This window comes from Anomaloglossus baeobatrachus, chromosome 3 (genome assembly GCF_048569485.1).
Source record: "Anomaloglossus baeobatrachus isolate aAnoBae1 chromosome 3, aAnoBae1.hap1, whole genome shotgun sequence".
NCBI lineage: Eukaryota > Metazoa > Chordata > Amphibia > Anura > Aromobatidae > Anomaloglossus > Anomaloglossus baeobatrachus.
The window spans coordinates 213639955-213661516 of record NC_134355.1 but is presented as its reverse complement, the minus strand read 5'-3'; the positions used below and the strand labels follow the sequence as shown (position 1 = coordinate 213661516).

The 21562-nt window shown below is 41.3% G+C and overlaps 1 protein-coding gene across 6 annotated transcripts in view; it reads right to left on the bottom strand.

Moving 5' to 3' along the window:
- Positions 1-20703, bottom strand: part of TBCE (tubulin folding cofactor E) — a 271869-nt gene extending 251166 nt beyond the window's left edge. For 3 of the 6 annotated variants that reach the window (XM_075338202.1, XM_075338206.1, XM_075338204.1), the window contains exons 1-3: positions 20625-20703; positions 12549-12669; positions 10511-10595 (exon numbers count right to left, since the gene is read on the bottom strand). In XM_075338202.1, coding sequence (XP_075194317.1) covers positions 10511-10595; positions 12549-12648 — 185 coding nt within the window. In that variant the 5' untranslated portion in view covers positions 12649-12669; positions 20625-20703. Of the gene's footprint in view, positions 1-10510; positions 10596-12548; positions 12670-20559 lie in introns of those variants that run through there. The other 3 variants (XM_075338203.1, XM_075338205.1, XM_075338207.1) reach the window with 3 other exon arrangements.
- Positions 20704-21562: the final 859 nt, after the last annotated feature.

Here is a 21562-nt window from a genome sequence, read left to right as displayed (position 1 = left end):
AGCAAACAGCATACGCTGTGAGCTCCACAATGATGGCACCGATCTCCTCCCTCTGCTGTGATCTGGGCAGCCCAGGGGGCGTGCCCAGGTCACAGCAGACGCCTACTCTAACGTTACTAAATGGGGTCGGATTCCGACCACTGTTCTCTATGCACAGGGGCTGCTATAGAAGGAGTAACTGTCGTTACACACACAGCAAATTCAGCATGGCAGCCCCCAGTGCCTGCAGTAAAAATTAGAATTAAATAAAATCTAAAGCAGTGATTTTAATTTTGTATTAAAAATACTTTATTTCATAATCACTATTTTTAATGCAAAAACAAAAAACGCGACACTTTCCCTTTAAATAAAGGCCACCTGATACACACTGGTTTCTTCACAGAATGATTGACCACACTCATTTAAACTTCACACTGCTATTATATTGAACACCCCCACTTTCAATTATTCAAATAACATCCGATGATTCTTTCATGTGAGAGAATTGACTGCGAATCGAGTGTCATTCACTGCTCCGATTCTCTTACATGTGAGAATCGAAGCACAGGTGAGGAGAGAATGGAGAGCCTACTTTCTCCGTCATGGAGAGGAAAATATCCAGCATCAGAAGGAGGAGAGGTAGTAGTAAAACTTAAATTTTATTGAATCCATTAAAAACAGGATACAACACGCATAGAAGCTAGGGACACACAGTGAAACACAGGACTATCCTACTCGTTTCAACCTTACGGTCTTAATCATGGATTGTTTGGTATCTCCAGAATGAGAGATTTAAGACTGTGCAAAAAAAGGGGCGTCATAGGTGCTGATTAAGAACAACCATTCACAAAGCTGTGCACTCATTTAAAATCATGGGAGAAAAAAGCACAATGAAACCACAATGTGATATAAAGACAGACACCAAAAAAAACACAAATTAACACAAATTAATGGAAGAAGAAAAAAAAAGAATATATTAAAAAAATATATATACATGAAAAAACAGGATAAAAGTGAATGTATGTGTATTCATAATAAAACCTTTATATCCATGTATATGAAGTATAAGGAAGCAAAAAACAAGATTTGTTTATGCACATGCATAAATACGTACGAGTACTTAGGCACGCATCTATGCAAATATATAGACATATATGCCTATATGCAGGATTGTAAAGAGAGCAAATGAATTATTGAAAGAAAAAATATATATATGTACCTCCCAATAAGTATAGGAGCTATAAAGGAAGCCTTGTTTTAATCTTAATGTTAAGTGCCCTGCTGATTTGTTATTTCAATAGAAGCTGACAAACTTATGTATAAAGTGTTTTCACTCTTGTGAAGTCGCAGGTGCGGCTCACCACGGCCAGACACTCAAAAACACCGCAGGAAAAACTGCAGTGCAATTGGTATGTGGCCGCAATGGGAGCCACAGCAGCGGCAATGTGTGTCAGAACTAAAATGGCTTGAAATATGTTTGTTAAAGAGTTGAGCATACAGTAGTACAACAGATTGGTTTGTAGCATGCATTGATGTGGAGACATAAATGTGAAAGGAGAATATGAGAAAGATGGGAATATTCTTTGCCAAATGTGTCAAGAAATATATAAATCAAGGTAATGTCATTTTGGCTAAGCTGTGAGTGCGGCTCGTCGAGACAGGACCCAAAACACGCTGCAGCAAAGGCTGCAGCGTGATTTAATGCGGCCACGACGAGAACCGCAACAGCAGCCCAGTACATATCCACACCATCAAAATGTAACAAACCAATTATTCCATAATTGAAAGGAATGACATGTCATTGAAGATTTAATGGTCATAATATATGTTAATTTAAAAATATTCAATATAGCTTCATGGTGTAACATGTGATTGAAGAACTTGTATTTATAATGTATGTTGGTGTGAAAAAGATTAATTTGAAAAAAATAATTTCGTCAGATATGAAAAAAGGGTTTGTATGTGTCAGAAAAATGAATGAAAGAATGTGATGTTGTTATGTATACATTATATGTGTATATGAATTTGAGAAAAAATGTAATAAGTGCTTGTATTATTTTTATATACTAACAGTATTGAGTAATAAGATCCTGACGAGTATTTAGGCCATGTGGTATACGGGTATTAAGTTTGAAAATCCAGAAGGATTCCCTGTTTAGGAGTTTTCTCCTATGATCTCCCCCTCTAGCTGGCCTGAAAACCTTCTCTATACCCATGAACTTGAATGTATCAAGGCATCTATTGTGTGTATCTACAAAGTGTTTAGAGACCGCTGAGATGTTGTAGGTAGATACATTTAGAGTATCATACATATGCCGTCTAATTCTTTTTTTTAAAGGGCCACCTGTACAACCTATGTATTGGATTCTACAGGTGGTACACTCAGCAAGGTAAATTACATAGGGAGTATTACAATTTATGTAGCTTTTTACGTTGTGACGCCTGTGTGTGTGGAAGTAAAAGTTCCACTTTTATTTACATATTTGCATGAAATACATTGGTTATGTCCACAGCCATAGAAGCCAGAACAAGATAACCACGTTTTGCTTGTTGTTTGACTGTTAATGACACTTGGTGACAAAATGTTAGCCAAACTCGTTGCTCGTTTGGCTACAAAATTAATTTTATACTTCTCAAGGATAGTGTGTAAATTAGCATCCTGATGTAGTAGGGGCAGATACTTCTTTATGATTTTAATTATTTCATTATACTGTGGGGAAAAAGTGGTACTGAAAGTGACATTATTGTGCATTTGATTTTTGTTCCTGTTTTTACATTTGAATAAATCTGTTCTTTCTATATTGTTCACTATTGTTTGTGCTCGTTGAAGGCACCAATTTGGGTAACCTCTGCATTTGAGTCTGGCCAAAGTTTTTGTTGACTCTAGTGGGAATACATCGGATCTGGAACAATTTCTCCTGACTCTAATTAGTTCTCCTAGGGGGATATTTTTGATCGTGTGTGGGGGATGGTAAGAGGTAGCTTGTAAAATAGAGTTGCAGTCTGTTTCTTTTTTATACGGATAAGCCTCGATCTTGTCTAAATTGCTAACCAGAGTAACATCCAAATAATTGATTTTGTTGGGGTGCGTGGAAAAGGTGAATTTTAAATTAAAAGGATTGGAATTGACAAAATCAACAAAACCTTTGGCTTCTTCTGGGGTACCCATCCATATTATTAGTAGATCGTCTATATACCTGGTGTAGAAGATGATGTGATCTGCAAATATATTATTATATATATTAAAGATATAGACTTCTTCAAACACAGCCACTAAGATATTAGCTAATGAGGGGGAAAATTTCCCCCCCATACTAACTCCGCATCTCTGTAAAAAAAAACTCGTTTTCAAAAGGAAAAATAATTGTGTGTTAATAAAAAATTAACAGCTGAAACAATAAAGTCCCGAGATTATTGGTCTGAAGGGGGGAGGGAAGACCCCCTTATGGACTTTGGGGAGGGCATGGTATATTGGGATCACTGGATAGTCAACCTTAAAGGTAATCATAGATCTTTTGTGTATAGACCCCTTTGTACAGTCCCTCATCCAAAAGTTTATCAATTTTTTCTTTGAATAATTTAGTGGGGTCTCCTTTTAGGTGTATGTAGGTACTGGTATCATCGAGAATGTCTTTATTGATTTTGAAGTATAATGCAGAGCCCAGAATTACAATTCCTCCCCCCTTATCTGCCTCTCTGATCACCAAGTTATTATTGGATTTTAGATCCTTAAGGGCTATTTTCTCATGTGGACTTAGATTGTTGTGTCCCACTTTATGCAGATTGTCGAGGCGGACCAGATCTACTTCAATTTTTTCCTGAAAAATGTCCAGGATAGAAGGTCTGGATTGCAAGGGGTAAAAGTAGGGATTGGAAGTCCTGAAGTTTTCCTCTGGCATACTATCGTAGTTTCTTGATTCAGCTTCAAGAGCTCGAAGATCAGTCAATTTGACTAGTTCACTAAACTCTGGAACAACATTGGTTTCAAAATTATTATTATTTGTCAATGAATCAACATTAGTGTTGGTAGTTAAATCTTCAACAAAATGGCATTTCAATGTAAGGTTCCTTGCGAATTTATTTATATCCAGAAGAGTGTTGAAAATATCGAATTTTTGTGTAGGACAAAAATTAAGTCCCTTGGATAAAACTGAGATTTGATGCTGTGAGATAATCTGGGCAGATAGATTCCACACTGGGCATGTTAATGCCTCTTTTTCTTTTTGCGTCGGTCTGGATAGCGATTGCTTGTTATGCTTCCTTCCACCTCTTCGTATGCGTTTTTTGAAAAAGTTTTTGCATTTTTTTTGGTGTTATTGCTATTTGGTCGTGATTCCTCTGTTTCCTCAGAAGATGAATCTGTAGAATTATCAGCTGTATAATTGGTGGAGGCCGAGGAAACACTTATTTCCCTAAAGCTGACTTTTCTGTTACGATTCTTGAAAAAAGGCTTTTTATTGTATTTGTTATTATACGAGGTAGTAGTAAGTTTGAAGGATGATCGCCAGGTATAGATTTTATTCATTTTGTAATCCAGAACATCTCTTTCAAATTTATTTTTCTATTAGCAATATTGTCTTCAAGAGCGGTAAGACGCTTGTTTAAATTTTCCTGCATTGATATGAAATCCTTGTGGTCTCTAAATTTTTCCAATGCGGTTTCTGTTTCTATAAGTTGTTTTTTGATGTTATCTAGTTCTAATTCTTGATGTTTAACTATCAGTTCCATTAATTTTATGGAACAGCTAGATAAGACAGCATTCCAACTATTCAGAAATTCTTCAGTATAGGAGGAAAATGTAGGATTCTTTAAAATCCTTAAACCGCGAGGAATCATATTTTTTTCTATGTAAGAACATAGAGAGGTAGAGTCCCACCAAAGTTTTGCTTCTTTGATTTTATTTTTTTCAAGTTGTTTGTGAAGGAGTAAAAAGTCTTCATTCACGTGTGTTTGTAAGTCCCCTGCTTGCTGATCTGATGTAGTTGGATCAGAATGCGTGTTGAAAATAGCATCAAATTTGGATCTCCTATTTTTTGGTGGATCCATAGTTGAGTGGAAATATTAAAAGTGGAAACCCACTATGCATATGAAAGTCACTCTGGTAGAGGGAGCACGAAAACAGCAACCAACGTGATATGAGAAAAAGAAAGTATTCAGCTCACCCCTCTTCACTCTAGGATCCACCACCGATGCACGGAACGCCCTGGCCCGGGCGGAGAAACACAGTCATGGAGAGGAAAATATCCAGCATCAGAAGGAGGAGAGGTAGTAGTAAAACTTAAATTTTATTGAATCCATTAAAAACAGGATACAACACGCATAGAAGCTAGGGACACACAGTGAAACACAGGACTATCCTACGCGTTTCAACCTTACGGTCTTAATCATGGATTGTTTGGTATCTCCAGAATGAGAGATTTAAGACTCTGCAAAAAAAGGGGCGTCATAGGTGCTGATTAAGAACAAACATTCACAAAGCTGTGCACTCATTTAAAATCATGGGAGAAAAAAGCACAATGAAACCACAATGTGATATAAAGACAGAGACACCAAAAAAAACACAAATTAACACAAATTAATAAAATGGAGCCTACTTTCTCCATCTTCTTCACTGTGGGTGTCGGCCTATATCGGACTGCACTTAGATGACTGATCCTTCACATGCACGCACAGACTTGTATAGGGGTACGTAACCTGATTTGTGGAGGCACTTGTAACATGCTGCGATTGTTTTCTCATGTTGAATTGGCATATGAGAAAAAAAAATTTTTAAACAATTGCAGATCTGCACTGCTCCATAATATAATATTGGAGCAAGTGCTATCAGATAAAATATTGGATAGCACTCATCTGTATTATACAGTGGTGTGAGCGACTCCTAAGAAAACTTTATGTATGGTCCCGCCATCGATTTAATAGAGAATTCAAAACCAGCTGCATGGACTGGTCGGTCAGATAATCAGGTGACAAGAACAGGAAGGAAATTTTATGCAGGGAAAAGGGGACTAGATTAGATGAGGGAGCTGAGGTGATGGGCTAGTCTAAAGAAATGCATTTTTAGGGCCCGCTTAAGGGTGTGGATGTTGGGAATTAAATCGAATTGTTCTTGGTAGAGTGTTCCAGAGAACTGGCGCAGCTCGTGAGAAATCTTGAAGACGGGAGTGGGAGGTTCGAATTGTTGAGGATGTTAGTCTTAGGTCATTAGCAGAACGGAGAGCACGGGTGGAGAGATAGACAGATGAGGAGGAAATGTAGGGCGGTGAGGAATTGTGGAGAGGTTTGTGGGTGAGAGTGATAAGTTTATATTGGACTCTGTAGAAGATAGGCAACCAGTGCAATGCCTGGCACAGAGCACAGGCATCAGTGAAGCGGTTGGAGAGGAAAATGATCCTGCCTGCTGCATTCAGGATGGATTGCAGAGGAGAGCGTTTAGTAACAGGGAGACCAATTAGTAAAGAATTACAATCATCCAGGTGAGAATGAATAAGAGCGACAGTAAGAGCTTTTACAGAGTCAATGGTAAGAAAAGGTTGAATTCTAGAGATGTTGTTGAAGTGGAGGCGACATGAACGAGTGAGTGAACGAATGTGCGATGCCAAGGAAAGATCGGAGTCAAATATAACCCCAAGACAGCCAGCGTGCTGCTGGGTCGTAATGGTCAAACCACACACAGTAATGCTAATATTGTGTTTGGGTAGGTTAGGAGAAGGAGGAAACGTGAGAAGTTCCGTTTTTGACAGGTTCAGTTTTAGATAGAGGGAGGACATGATGTTGGAGACGGCAGACAGACAATCGCTAGTATTTTGTAATAAAGCAGGGGTGATGTCAGGAGAAGATGTGTACAGCTGGGTGTCATCAGCACAGAGATGGTACTGGAAACCAAATCTGCTAATGGTTTGTCTAATAGGGGCCATGTATAGAGAGAAAAGGAGGGGGCCTAGGACTGAACCCTGAGGAACCCAGACCGTAAGGGGAAGCGGAGAGGAAGTGGAGACGACAAAAGATATAAGGAAGGAGCGGTGAGAGAGATAGGAGGAGAACCAAGTGAGAACGGTGTCCTTGAGCCTGATAGAGCAGAGCATAGTGAGGAGGAACTGGTGATCCACAGTATTGAATGCAGCAGAGAGATCCAGGAGAATCAGCAGAGAAGCTTTTGTTTCTTTTTCCTCTGAACACTGGTAAACATCTTTTGATTATTTGATTAACTTTAGTCAAACTAAATTACCTTGTACTACTTTGCAGTTTGTTTTGTTTTACCTAATAACATTTGGTCTGATTTGGCTCTATTATCACAACTGCATTACTTATATTACTCAGAAGGTGACTCTTTGTGCATTAGTCACTTCATGTACCTACTCATTCATTGGACTTTGAGGCATTAACTGTTGGCACCTAGGAACAGATTGAGATCCAATGATCCAGGGGCACCAATATGATGGCCTTGAGTTTGAACTTTCCACTTAGGCAAGGTAAACGAAAGAACAACCAAAGCAGAGCCTTGGCCCCTAGGAACCAACCCTCACTCAAGACGCGGAATGCAAAAATTAAAAAAAGGAGGGAAACATAGGATTGCTACCATTAGATGCACATCTACCAAGAAGAAACCTTCAGAATGAATTGTAGCCATCACATCACATGGTCTAGTGCAGAATTGCAAAGGTAGAAATGTGATGTCAAAGGTCTTCATACTCTGATTTTAGTCAGACAAGGCTTCAGGCCTTCTTGATTAGGTTAAAGAACTGCGTTCAGAATACTCAAGTAGGTAAATTAAACAACTGAGAATTTGGGTGAAAGGGGAGACTCTGGGAAAAGTTCTATCTGGTACAATTGGGCATCTGAAATGAAGAACGAGAGTTCTGGACTAAACCTCAAAAATTTTGAGATTAACAGGCATTTGAAGTTTGCAGTCTGAAATGGAACAAGGAAGAACTTTGCACTGGTAGGGAAAAATGAAAATTCCCTAGGAGTGTATAAAGACTTTGACCGCTGCTGAGAAAAATGGTCAGAATACAATCTGGTTTACCTGTGCAATATGCAATATTAAGGGTCTCCGTTAGCTTGACTGACTAACCACTGAAGAGGCAAATGACCTGGGGAGGTGGTTAGAGTCCTGTTAGGATCAGTTACTGGCCTGTGGGCAGAGTTTCACCGCTCGTCACAGCCCAGCATCCCTCCTGCTTGTGGCGCTCTGCAGCAAAGGAGAGCGCGCACGATATGCTGGGCTGTGACGAGTGGTGAAACTCTGCCCACAGCCCAGTCACTCTGGAGACTGGGGCCCGCCTCGATAAGGTTGGATCAACTGGAAGTTGACATGTCATCACCTGATCTCAAAGGTCATGGAGCCCAAGGTCCCATGATGGGGATGAGCGGACAGTAATAGCGCCGATCAGAGTCAGAATTTACTTCACAAGGTATTTGAGAAAAGCCTTCTCTATGAGCTTTATATAAAACTTAACTTTTATTCCTAAAGTTTAAGAAAGGTTACCCAATGACACACAGACAAAGACAAGATTAAAATAGTGGACAGGTGTCTCTGTGGACTGTAACTGAATATACACACCACAATTAATGGTTAGTCTTGTCACAGAACCACTTACACAACCTGCAAATATTAAGTCCAACAGGACAAACAAGTCCACATGACAATCACGCTGACTGCAGATTATAACAAAGTCAAGGAACAATCTCACCATTCGATGTGTTCAGACCTATAGCTGTGAGGAAAGTGTCCGTGGGGGTGGGGGGGCACAGTCTAGCTGCTACACAATTCCCCAGTTCCTCCTTTGCAGTCACCAAAAGTGTTACTCCTTCCCGACGCGTTTTATCACAAAGTGATTCATCAGGGGATCCGGAGAGATGGAACACACAGATATCATGTGAACTTTCGTATATAAGCTAAAGCCAGTGCTTTACTGGTACTATCAGGCTGATTCTATACATACCTGTAGTGGTCAGCTCGGATGTTTAGGTTATAAAATCCAAAAAAGTAAAGTTTATAAAATCATCAGCTTCTTGAGTGACAGCAGCTGAGGATCAGATAATAGCTGGGGGGTATTCATAGTTATCCGATCCCCCTGTTAGAATTAGCATAAGTATGGTCTGATGGAGATGTAGCAGAGATAATACTTCTGGGCTGTATATAATCTTGCTTCCTGTGTACACTGTCAATGGTCAGCAAACTGCTAATCTGTGGTGGTGTTACACCGAATAGCCTGTCTGGTACACTAAGGGGTGCTTCACACATAATGAGATCGCTACCGAAATCGCTGCTACGTCACGGTTTTGGTGACGCAACAGTGACCTCATTAGCGATCTTGCTGTGTGTGACACTGAGCAGCGATCTGGCCCTTGCTGTGAGATCGCTGCTCGTTACATACAGCCCTGGTTCGTTTTTTTATTGTTGCTCTCCCGCTGTGACGCACAGATCGCTGTGTGTGACAGCGAGAGAGCGACGAAATGAAGCGAGCAGAGAGCAGGAGCCGGCATCTGGCAGCTGCGGTAAGCATCGGGTAACCAAGGTGGTTACCCGATATTTACCTTTGTTACCAGCCTCCGCCGCTCTCACGCTGCCAGTGCCGGCTCCCTGCTCTCTGCACATGTAGCTGCAGTACACATCGGGTTAATTAACCCGATGTGTACTGTAGCTAGGAGTGCAGGGAGCCAGCGCTAAGCAGTGTGCGCGGCTCCCTGCTCTCTGCACATGTAGCTGCAGTATACATCGGGTTAATTAACCCGATGTGTACTGTAGCTAGGAGTGCAGGGAGCCAGCGCTAAGCAGTGTGCGCTGCTCTCTGCACATGTAGCTGCAGTACACATCGGGTTAATTAACCCGATGTGTACTGTAGCTAGGAGGAGAGCAGGGAGCCAGCGCTAAGCAGTGTGCGCGGCTCCCTGCTCTCTGCACATGTAGCGACGTTATGATCGCTGCTGCGTCGCTGTGTTTGACAGCTAAGCAGCGATCATAACAGCAACTTACTAGGTCGCTGTTACGTCACAGAAAACGTAACAGCAACGTCGTTATCGCTGTCGCTATGTGTGAACCCAGCCTAAAAGTAGTCCTGTAGTGTTAATCCCCTGTTGATAAAACAGTGATTGTATTGAAACAGCGAAATAAGTGACATCACTGTAATTAGGTCTTGTGCCCGATACTATGCTGCTCCTTGAATAGATAGCTAAAACCTGATGATAAGTTCCCTTTAAATTTAGCAGATAGACTAAAAACTATCATAAATTGTGATAAGATTAATAATTTTATTTGAAGAAAGGTAGCAGTATAAGCCTGATTTTCTATTTAAATATGCCTATTTATATAGAGGAATCATACAAGTTGTTCCTAAACGAATGAGCTCTCAATTTATCACTAGTAAAATTGCAATATTCTCCCCAGTGAAAACTTTTTCACACTAGTAATTTCACATTAGTCACATTTTCACACTAGTAATACAACTATGAGAAACATAACACCATAAATAGCAGAAAGCTGCCAAAGCAGGAAGAACCCCAAAAGTTAATAATGTATCTGTGCAATTACCTGCATGTAAAATATCTTGTGCCTTCGTGGGAGCCATCATGTTTGCCTCTCAAAGGGTTGTCCCATTCTACGCCAAGCCACATGCCTAAATATAAAAGTACAGCAATATCTCAATCGATATCAGGCAGTTTAATAATTACTTTCATATAGTCTTAGCATCACATTTGGTGTCTCAGGATTATTAAATGGATCTCTTAGACCTCAAGAAGGGGTTGTGTACTTTAAAACAAGCGACTTTAATTTGCCTGTTATTAAAAATATTCTTTTTTGTCAAGAACAAATCCATATTGCACAGCTTGCTGCTTAGGTTACTGACCACTCTGCAGTCTCTATGCTTTAGAAGCTGCAAGCTCCGCTGTTAAGTTGTCAGGATCGCTGAAAGCAATTAGCTGCAGTGCACTTGCACTTCTCCCCTACTGCCGAGGCCAAGCAACACCACCCAATGCATAGAGACAGCATCACCATGCCACCCGTCTGAACTGTCCATCTTCAGAAGGCACCAGCTCGACTCCTGGCCACTAGGAGGCGCGGATGTTGTGCACTCCTAAGGAAACAATATAACTCTCCTTTACAGGGTTAAATAGGGTTGTTGAGCTGCAAGTACACCTCATAGTTTAGAAGTGAACTACGTGGACATTTCTCTGAATGGAGGGGCTAGCAACACATCCAGAAGTTCATAATAAGAAACTACAGGGAAAAAAATAACTGTCAGCATGTTCTGTTAATTAGTATGTGTTAAAGGGAATCTGTCAGCAGGTTTTTGCTCTCCCATCTGAGAACAGCATAATGTTGAGACAGAGACCCCGATTCCAGCAATGTGTCACTTACTGAGCAATTTGTGTTCATTTTGATAAAATCAATGTTTTCTCTGCTGCAGATCTAGCAGCTATACAGAGCTCATAAATATGCTGGACTACCTGGCAACAGACCAATGATAATCTCCTGCTGATTAATAAACGATTTTATCAAAACTACACTAAGCAGCCCTGTAAGTGACATCACTGGAATCAGGGTCTCTGCCCCCTACATTATGCTGCTCTCAGATTAGTTGGCAAAAACCTGGTGACAGATAACCTTTTAGGTTATTCCCACAAAGCACCTGTTTTTCACAAAGCACAGCAAATACTTAATATACAGAATCAACCCACTATAATTTTTCTTTCTTGCACCTTCTTGTATTTTTCATCTCTCTGCTCCTCGTAGAATACAGCTTCACATAGCTAAATGGCAGGTTCTATTCGTATCTGCTAAGAATATTATTCCTAGCAGTACTTGCTTCTCCATAGTGCTGCGGATACCCCTCTCCTGTGTGCTCTCACCTACCTCCACTCCGAGATACCATAAAGCTAAACTAAGGGCCTTGTCATCAAGACTGACGTAACACAAACTCATGCGACACCAGTCTTGACAAAATACAAGGTTTCAAGTTCATTAAGAGACTCACACCATTTAATGAATTCTGTGCCTCTTCCAAGTGGTGTGCATGTCGTCAGACATGCTGCTTCAATCTGGGACTGGAGTAACATTTGTGGCGTAGAAAACGTCGGCATATTTGAAGAATTTGATGCAGAGCGTGGTCACCATCACTCCTCACAAGTTCTGCCCAATTGGTGTGAAAATGTCAAAAGCTGCAAACGGTCAGCACAACTTTGACACAAAATGTTATGACTTTTCAAAGCTTTTATGCGATTTTTGTTGAATAATACATTAATGAATTTTATTCTACACGCAGAATTCACCTTTGTTTGCATGAAATGGTGTGCTCCTCTGTTGGAAGGCTGTACATGCCGCTGCCAGAGATTAACAGCAGCATTTAACAGACTTGAATGGAGCTCTGCTCCACAAACAGATATTAGAGTCAGATAAAGGCTGAATAACACAGCCATCATCGCAGAGAACGATGCAGACTCAGTTCCTGGGCCCACATCAAGGTCAGGGAGCCAGTATATGACATAACTGTATTTCATTTGTCAGTAAGTGGTTAAAAGAAATGTGTATAAAAATACCTTTTTATTCAGTTCATGATATTACGGCATACCTGGTGTAGGTGGCACCAATCCAACAAAATGGACTGTTGCATATTCTCCATCACAAATTATACGTCGACCAATGGGATCACTGGGAACTGCTTCAGTCATTTTCCTTAAGAGGTCTTACAACTGAGAAATAAATCAAAGAATACATGTAAACAGTAGGTTACAGAATATTAGTTTTGATACAAACCAGTAGCTTGTATTTGTACTTTTGGCTCAAGAACTTCCCCAGCCTCTATATCTCCGCCTGCTGGCTTTGCAATCAAGATAGTGAGCTTTCAGTCAAGCAGACCAAGGAGGGGCTAGACTGGGATTAGAGGCTCTGGAAGGGACTCTGAAGCCTCATCTGTATATGCAACAGAAGAGATATTTTCAGTAAAGGAGCAATAGATTGCATAAGGGGTACTTCTCACATAGCGAGATCGCTGCTGAGTCACAGGTTTTGTGACGTACCAGTGACCTCATCAGCGATCTCGCTGTGTGTGACACTAAGCAGCGACCTGACCCCGGCTGTGAAATCACTGATCATTACACACTGTTCTGGTTCATTTTTTGCTCGTCGGGCTCCCGCAGGGCAGCACGCATTGGTGTGTTTGACACCTTACCCAACGACCTTGTTTGCGATTCACATAGGCGTGCATCTTCGCCGTTTTCCGTGCCCTCTCTGTTCCAATTGGTAATCGCTACTGCGTTCGGTTTGGCCGCTTCCATCCTCTGTTCTGGCTTGTAGATGGCAGTACATTTCAGAGGGCTGAATTCACTTGTCCCGAACTGCGTGTAGCAGCAGATCGTAATACAGTCCATTCTGCATCGCTTCATCCATTCAACAGTTCTTCTGGATCTGCAAACCAGAACAAAGGATGGAAGCGCTATTATGTTGCCTTCTCTAAAGGCAAGGCCGCCCAGTCACAACGCAGTTACGACCACCAATCGGAGCAGAGAAGGTGCGGAAAAGGCAATGTAGGTGCACGCCTATGTTACTAATCAAGATTTGAATCGTGCTATGTGACAGGGTCCCAGCAACCGCCGATATCGTTGTACAGGTCGTTATATCGTTACTGCGTCGTTAGGAAGATCTTACTGTTTGACAGCTCACTAGCGACCCTGTAGCGACGAACCAGCGATCATAGAAAGAAGAAATGGCACTTCCTTGTAGGGATATCAAGAGAAATAGGGGTGCTCTTCAGGTTCCAAATGTTACAATGAAATTAAACAAGGCACTCACAAACTTGAAAGTGATCCAAGTTTATGTAATGTGCATGAACAAATGGCAGCCCAAATGCAGCGGTGGATACCGCGCCTCACACCATCCTATGCCTCCAGTCAACTCCACTAATGTGCAACTGAGGAAGATCCGTAGTGGACCGAAAATGTTTTTTCAAGCACATTAACCCCTTAACGACCCATGACGTACTGGCTACGTCATGGATCGTGTGCGGTTAATCCCCGCCCCCTGCCGTGGGCAGGCCGCGGCGATCCGCGTACATATCAGCTATTTTCAACAGCTGACATGTGTACCTGCTAGTCGCGGGTGGAATCGCTTCCACCCACGACTATTAATCCCTTACATTTCGCTGCCAAAATCTGTCAGCGAGATGTATATGCGCGCCGCCATTATGGTGACTTACCCCGCCCCCATCGGAAGTCACGTGACATGATCACGTGACTTCCGGTGGTTGCCATGGTAGCACAGGGTCATATGAGGACGCCTGTAGCTAACGAGTCATTTATTCTCAATGCCGGAATACTGCCGCCATTGAAAGTAAAGCAGCATATCTGCAGATCTAAGCTCTGTAGCTGTGATCTGGAGATATGGCAGAGCAATCGGATTGTTGATCTATATAGCCCCCTAGGGGAACTAGCAAAATAAAAAATAAAAGTTTTAAAAAATTAACAAAAATTTAAAACCTAAAAGTTCAAATCACCCCTCCTCTCACCCCACCGAAAATTAAAGGGTTAAAAAAATAAAAAAAATATACACATTTGGTATCGCCGCGTTGAGAAATGCCCAACCTATCAATATATAAAATCAATTAATCTAATTGGTAAATGGCGTAGCAGCAAAAAAGTTCCAAACGCAAAAATTACGGTTTTTGGTCACTGCAAATTTTGCGCAAAATGCAATAACAGGCGATCAAAACGTAGCATCTACGCAAAAATGGTACAGGTAAAAACGTCAGCTGTTACCTGTACCTGTAACGTCAGCTTGAGATACAAAAAATAAGCCATAACTGAGCCAGATCCCGAAAAATGAGAACTCTACGGGTTTTTGAAAATGGCGCAAAACGTGTGCCACTTTTTTTGGACAAGCTTGTGAATTTTTTTGAACCCCTTAGATAAAAGTAAACCTATACATGTTTGGTGTCTACAAACTCGCACCGACCTCAGGCATCACATAGATACTTCAGTTTTACTATATAGTGAACACTTTGAATAAAATATATCATAAAAACTATTATGTGGTAACACTTTTTTTGCAATTTTTCCGCACTTGGAATTTTTTTGCGGTTTTCCAGTACACTATATGGTAAAAACGTATGTTTCCATTTAAAACTACAACTCGTCCCGCAAAAAACAAGCCCTTATATGGCAAGATTGACGGAAAAATAAAAAAAAAATAAAAAAAGTTACGGCTCTCGGAAGAAAGAGGGAAAAAACCCCCCGTAAAAACGCAAAATGCCCGGGGCTAAAGGGGTTAAATAAACTTGCATCACTTTCAAGTTCGGGAGTGCCTTGTTTAATTACATTGTACCAGCGATCCTGACCAGGTCGTATCGTGGTCGGAATCACTGGTATGTCGTTTAGTGTGGCAGTACCCCAAGTAAAGGTATAGATTGCTTTTTATTTCGAATACCTACATGGGCTTATAAGCAATACATGTACGTGATTGCATTATACTGGCAACATACAAAATCACACAGTAATAATTTAATGAAAACAACTGTCCAGATCTGGAGACATTCAGCGAGCTGGTTCGAGTCCAATCAGGTTTGATCATGCCCGGGAATTACTGTGAATGATCTGTTAGTATAGGCAGCCCAATCATAGTGAAGCGGGCTCCTTCAGCCTGCCTATCCAGCTATTATCTTCTCTGGGACATGACTAAAGATCAGAGCCAGGTAGGCAGGCTGAAGAAGCCCGCGTCACAATCACGGCAATCACCGGGTATGACCAAACCTGATTGGCACTGGTTGTCTGGTACTGCAAGAGGGTATTATACACCCTCCAGCCCAGTCACAATCAGTGTTATCACCAATCATGACCTTTTAACCAGGGCTGTGGAGTCTGAGTCGGTGTTCATTTTGGTGGAGTCGATATAATATGGACCGCCTCCTAAAATATATAATAAATTGGGGACAGTAGTGCAATGCAGAATGTGCTGAATATTTTTTCATAGCAATTTGGGAAAGTTATGAAATGTCCTATAAATGGCTGTTCTATTCCTGATCTAACGCTACATTCACACAGTTTTTGCTGCGTTTGAGGACGTTTTTCAGCTGCAAAAGCAGATCAGCTTTTTAAAAAAACGCATCACCTGAAAGGTTTGTGAGCTCATAAATAATGTTTTCAATAGCAATGCTTCAAACATGATAAGTACAATTAAACTGATGAATGAGAGTAATGCACAACAGTTTGAAGAAAATTTAGGATTCAGTATGTGTGAGATGGAGCCACAGTGATATTCATATAACTGAGAAACAAACAGATATTACAACAGAAGATAGATAATCTTGTTGAAGCTGCTTCAAAACACTTTCATATTCATCACATGCTCTGTGTTGTGCAAATGCAGCTGGCAATAAGAGAGAGTCTGCAAGAGGGACATGCTGGAAATCTGATTGGAAAAGTGAGGAAATTGGTTATTGCCGCCAGAACCCCCAAAATTGATTCCATCTTGAAGAGACGTGCTGGGAAAGGGGTAATTGTTGATCAAGCCACTCTGTGGGGCAGAACTTATTTAATTTTTGAGCGAATGCTTCAAGTAAAACAGTTTCTTATAGATATGGCAAACCCTCAGGTAACCCTAAATGAAGGTCAATGAACACAGGTGGCTGAATTGACGGAATTGCTTAAACACCCATTTACCGTGACTAAAAAATTACAAGCTGAGGATTTAACTCCTGGCATTTTCATAAAGGAGTGGAAGAACTTGCTATTTTGCCTGTCCCAAAGAGGAGGTTTAATCGCAGATGGCATTTCTGCTTCAATGAAACAGAGAGAGACACAGCTATTGGAAGATAAAATTCTTCTGGCAGCTGTTTATGTGGACCCAAGTCATCGTATACGCTTGATGATCAACAACTTACTAAAGGAAAAGAAGCTCTGACTGAGGCAGCAGGTAGGACAAGTGGCCTACAGGACTGCCAGGCGCAAGAGGACTTGGGCCCTGACAGTGCTACTGCTGCCATATCTTCATCCTCATCAGATGAGGAGTGTTACTTTGACAAGTATTTGGATGATATGGAGCAGCAAAGTGTTGCCGCAAGGAAAAAGATTACACTCCGTCTCCTATAGCAAGCAAATTGACCAGATTTCAGCAAAATTTTTCACTTGATCTCAAAGAAATAGAAAAATTCAACTGTTCATCAAAACTGACTGTGCAGGAGGCAATTCCTTTATAACCAGAAATTGTTAGAGATGTTACCCATGTGGTTATAGCTTTGCCTCTAACCCAAGTTAGTGTAGAGAGGTTGTTCTCTAGCCTTAAAATTATTAGGTCAGATTTGAGGTCATCTATGAAGGAGGATCTGATGGAGGCAATTCTATTTCTTAGAAAAAATTCATAGACTGCACAAATGTTATTTAGTATGTTTTTGTTGAAAACTATTTTTTGCCACTTCCACAGTTTATTACATAGTGTTTATATATATATATATATATATATATATATATATATATAAATAAATATCTTTATTATTGTATCATAAAAATGATTAAATGTCTGATGTTCACATTGCACTACAATAAATTACTCACTTAAATATAAGCAATATATGTGGGAGTCGGAGTCGGTGTAAGGGAAATTGAGGAGTCTGAGTCGCAGGTTTGGCTTACCGACTCCACAGCCCTGCTTTTAACCTCATCAATAGCAACAGCGGATGGTCAATTCCAAAGTTACCTAGAGGGGTTCCGATGGTTACTGTGGCCAGTTAATGGGCCTGGAGTCTGTCAGCTACAGTGGTCTGTTAGACCCTGCAATCAGCAGGATCTAACAGGCCAAGTGTCAGTGTAAAGCTGACAGGTCTCATCATGCACTGCAATACAGGAGTGGCTGCTATGCAGGAGATCTGCAAGTGTGCAAAATAGTCAAGTCCTGTAGTAGAACTAAAGGCCGCTTTACACGCTGCGACATCGCTAGCCATTGCTAGCGATGTCGAGCACAATAGCACCTGCCCACGTCAGTGACATGATGTGGTAATCGCTGCCGTAGCGAACATTATCGCTACGGCAGCATCACACGCACATACCTGTGCGGCGAACCGCCTCCTTTCTTCGTTCAGCGTCACTGAACCGCCGCCCAATAGAAAAGGAGGGGAAGAGATGAGCGGCCGGAACATGCCGCCCACCTCCTTCCTTCTTCATTTTCCGGTGGACGAAGGTAAGGAGATGTTTGTTGTTGCAGCGGCGTCACACATAGCGATGTGTGCTGCCGCAGGAACGACAAACAACATTGTTACTGCAGCAGCAACGATAATTTGGAATAGGGGGGTGATGTCACCGATGAACGATTTTCAACGTTTTTGCGACGATTCAAAATCGCTCATAGGTGTCTCACACAACAACATTTTTAAACCGTCCGGATGAGCGTCACAAATTCCGTGACCCCAACGAGATCGCTTTAGCGATATCATAGCATGTAAAGCCACCCTAAGTAAAAATGTAAAAAAAGAAAAAATGATGAATTTGTAAAAATCCTGTGCTCTATACTGAGAATTTGTCTTGGAGTTTGTCAAAATCCTGCCCAAAAAAGCTTGATTCAGAGCAAACCACTAAAGGAGCCACTAACGAGACTGTCTGACCCCTATTCCCATGGTGTCCCATCATTTTTGGCAGCTTTAGCACAAAAATGTGTGATCAACTGCATTTTTGTACATGCTTAGAACGATAAACACCTCACAAGCCCTGCTAATGCAACATGGCGTCCAGCAAGTTGTTCAAAAGTGAAATGATGCTCCTTCTCTTCTAAGCTCTGCCACGCACTAGAACAGCGGTTTTCTACTAAATATGTTGTATTGTTACGTTTAGGAGAAACTGCGTAAGAAATTATGGGATTCATTTTCTCCGTTAACGCCTTATAAAAATGAAAAATTAGGGCTAAAGCAATAGTTTAGTGGAAAAAAAATTATATACGGTATATATATTTTTTTTTATTTCACTCTGTATTCATTTTTGTGTACAACCTGAAGGGTTAAACCTTTAAAATTGTGTAACTTTTGGTGGTTTTCCATTAAACAGAAGGCTCAAAGTCACTTCAAACCTGAATTGGTCAGTGAAAGAAATAGATTTTATACATTTTCTAAAATTAAAACCATTGTACCATCCTATGATAATAAAGCATGGCTGGGAAAATGATACCGATGAAAAGTGGACATATGGGAAATTATATTAACCATTTTTTTGGCTATATGGCATCAAAATTCAATGTTTGAAACTTTGCTACATTTTCACCAAATTTCCAATGTTATAAATGCAAATTTTATTCCCCTAAATTTATCACTAATAAAGTGTAACAAAAATCACAGTTGCTTTATTCAGCCATCAAGTGCCTTTAAGTAGTGCACTAACCAGATAAATACCACGGTCAATCTCTGACAGCAGGATTTAACATGTGCGCCCATGATGTGATCGCAGGGTGCTGAGGGGTTGTCATGATTGCTGGGGGTCAGCTGATGGTCCACCATGCCTGTCACTATGATTCTCCTGTGTTCATGGGGCATGGTTTTCACTATACATAGCATTGCTGATGCACTGCTAAGTTTAGGACAGGTGCCCAGACAATCGCACCCTCAAGTCTTCTAAGGAGACTAATACAGTATAAAAAAAGAAAATGATTTAAAAATAAAAATCACCCCCCCCCCAATTTCCCTTTACCCCATTAAAAATAAAACTATTAAAAAAAAAAACAAAAAAAAACACATTTGGTATCGCCACATTCAGAAATGCCCGATCTATCAAAATATAAAAGAAATTAATACAAATGGTAAATGACGAAATAGAAAGAGAAAATCAAAACACCAGAATTATGTTTTTTTGGTCGCCGCAACATTGCAATAAAATGCGACAAACAAAATTCTTTACAATAACAGTATAATATTTAATTTTATATAGCGCTATTAATTCCACTGCGCTTTACATGCATCAGCAACACTGTCCCCATTGGGGCTCACAATCTAAACTCCTTATCTGTATGTCTTTAGAGTGTGGGAAGAAACCGGAGTACCTGGAGGAAACCCACGCAAACACGGGGAGAACATACAAACTCCTGGCAGATGTTGTGATTTTAATCCAGGATCCCAGCGCTGCAAGACTGCAGTGCTACCCACTGAGCCACCAAAAGTCTACAGTGCTAACCACCGAGCCACCAAAAGTCTACAGTGCTAACCACCGAGCCACCAAAAAAGACTGCAGTGCTAACCACCACAAGACTGCAGTGCTAACCACTGAGACACCATGCTTACTGATTTTTTTTCCACTGATTAAAAATAAAAAAATAAAAAAATCGCCCAGGGGTAAAGACAAAGGTGGCCCTATCTTTAAGGGGTTAAACTACATTAAATGGGAACTTTCCCGTTACATAAAAAAAGGAAGAATTGTAGGGTCATGGCTTCCTGGTCTTTTTTGCCACTGAGATAGCTATTCATAAGAATACACAGGTTGGAAAGGGTTAATTGCCCAGCCATTCACACAATGCCTGTGTCTGACCCCAGTGCGGCACGGGCGACGTCATCTGGGCTGATGCTCAAATTCCCCTATTGTTACATACACATAAAGCTTTGTCACAATGAAAAAGCAGACCTCCATCAGGGAGACTGGCCGCAGAGGAGTCCCGGGACAATGCCGGCAGCCGCTCGTACACCCACCAGTTATAGCGCTTCTGGGATTCCCACGTTCTTCCCATATAGTTTTCACATATTAATTTCCGGGTTGCACGTCATGACGTCACGAGCGTGTCCCACCAAGCTTGTCACTGCTACTTCATTTTCTAGAAGTACCGCGAATTAAAATCTCTTCCGCCACCTAGTGGCAAGATTGCAAATAGCAGCACATCAGACGTGCCCGGAGCCGTACGCAAGGCAGAACTATGTCCCGGGGAGAAAGCCATGCAATGAAAATCAAATCTTCTCGGTACAATTTTAAGCAGCTGCTGCCCTGAATAGGAAATTATATATATATAAATCTTAGTAATCAGGAAAAATAAACTAAATTCATACTTCTGTTTTCCCATAATTTTCACTCAACTCCAAATAATGTGGTACATTCCAAAGTTGGCAAATCACCCGGGTGCCAGCCACACCAACAAAACCTCTCAGAACCAGCAATTGTAGAAGCTTGTGGGTGACACCAAGATGCACTATAAAACTGAGCTCTGGGGGGAAGAAACAAGGGCGCGTTTAGGGCTGCCTGGCACCTTTACATCACCTGTGACCTCCATACCATTCCTTCACATCACAGTGTCTTACAGATTGTGGTGCCACCACAGTCCCACTAGGGCACCCTGCAGCCAGGGCCGGACTGACCATAAGCCAATTCTGGCAAATGTCAAAAGGGCTGGTCCCTGTAGTGAGACGGTCCCTGTAGTGAGACGGTCCCTGTAGTGAGACGGTCCCTGTAGTGAGACGGTCCCTGTAGTGAGACGGTCCCTGTAGTGAGACGGTCCCTGTAGTGAGACGGTCCCTGTAGTGAGACGGTCCCTGTAGTGAGACGGTCCCTGTAGTGAGACGGTCCCTGTAGTGGGCCGCTCATTCTACAGTCACCGCCGCTCTCCTCAGCAGTCTGTACGCCGGGCAGCTTTAATTTG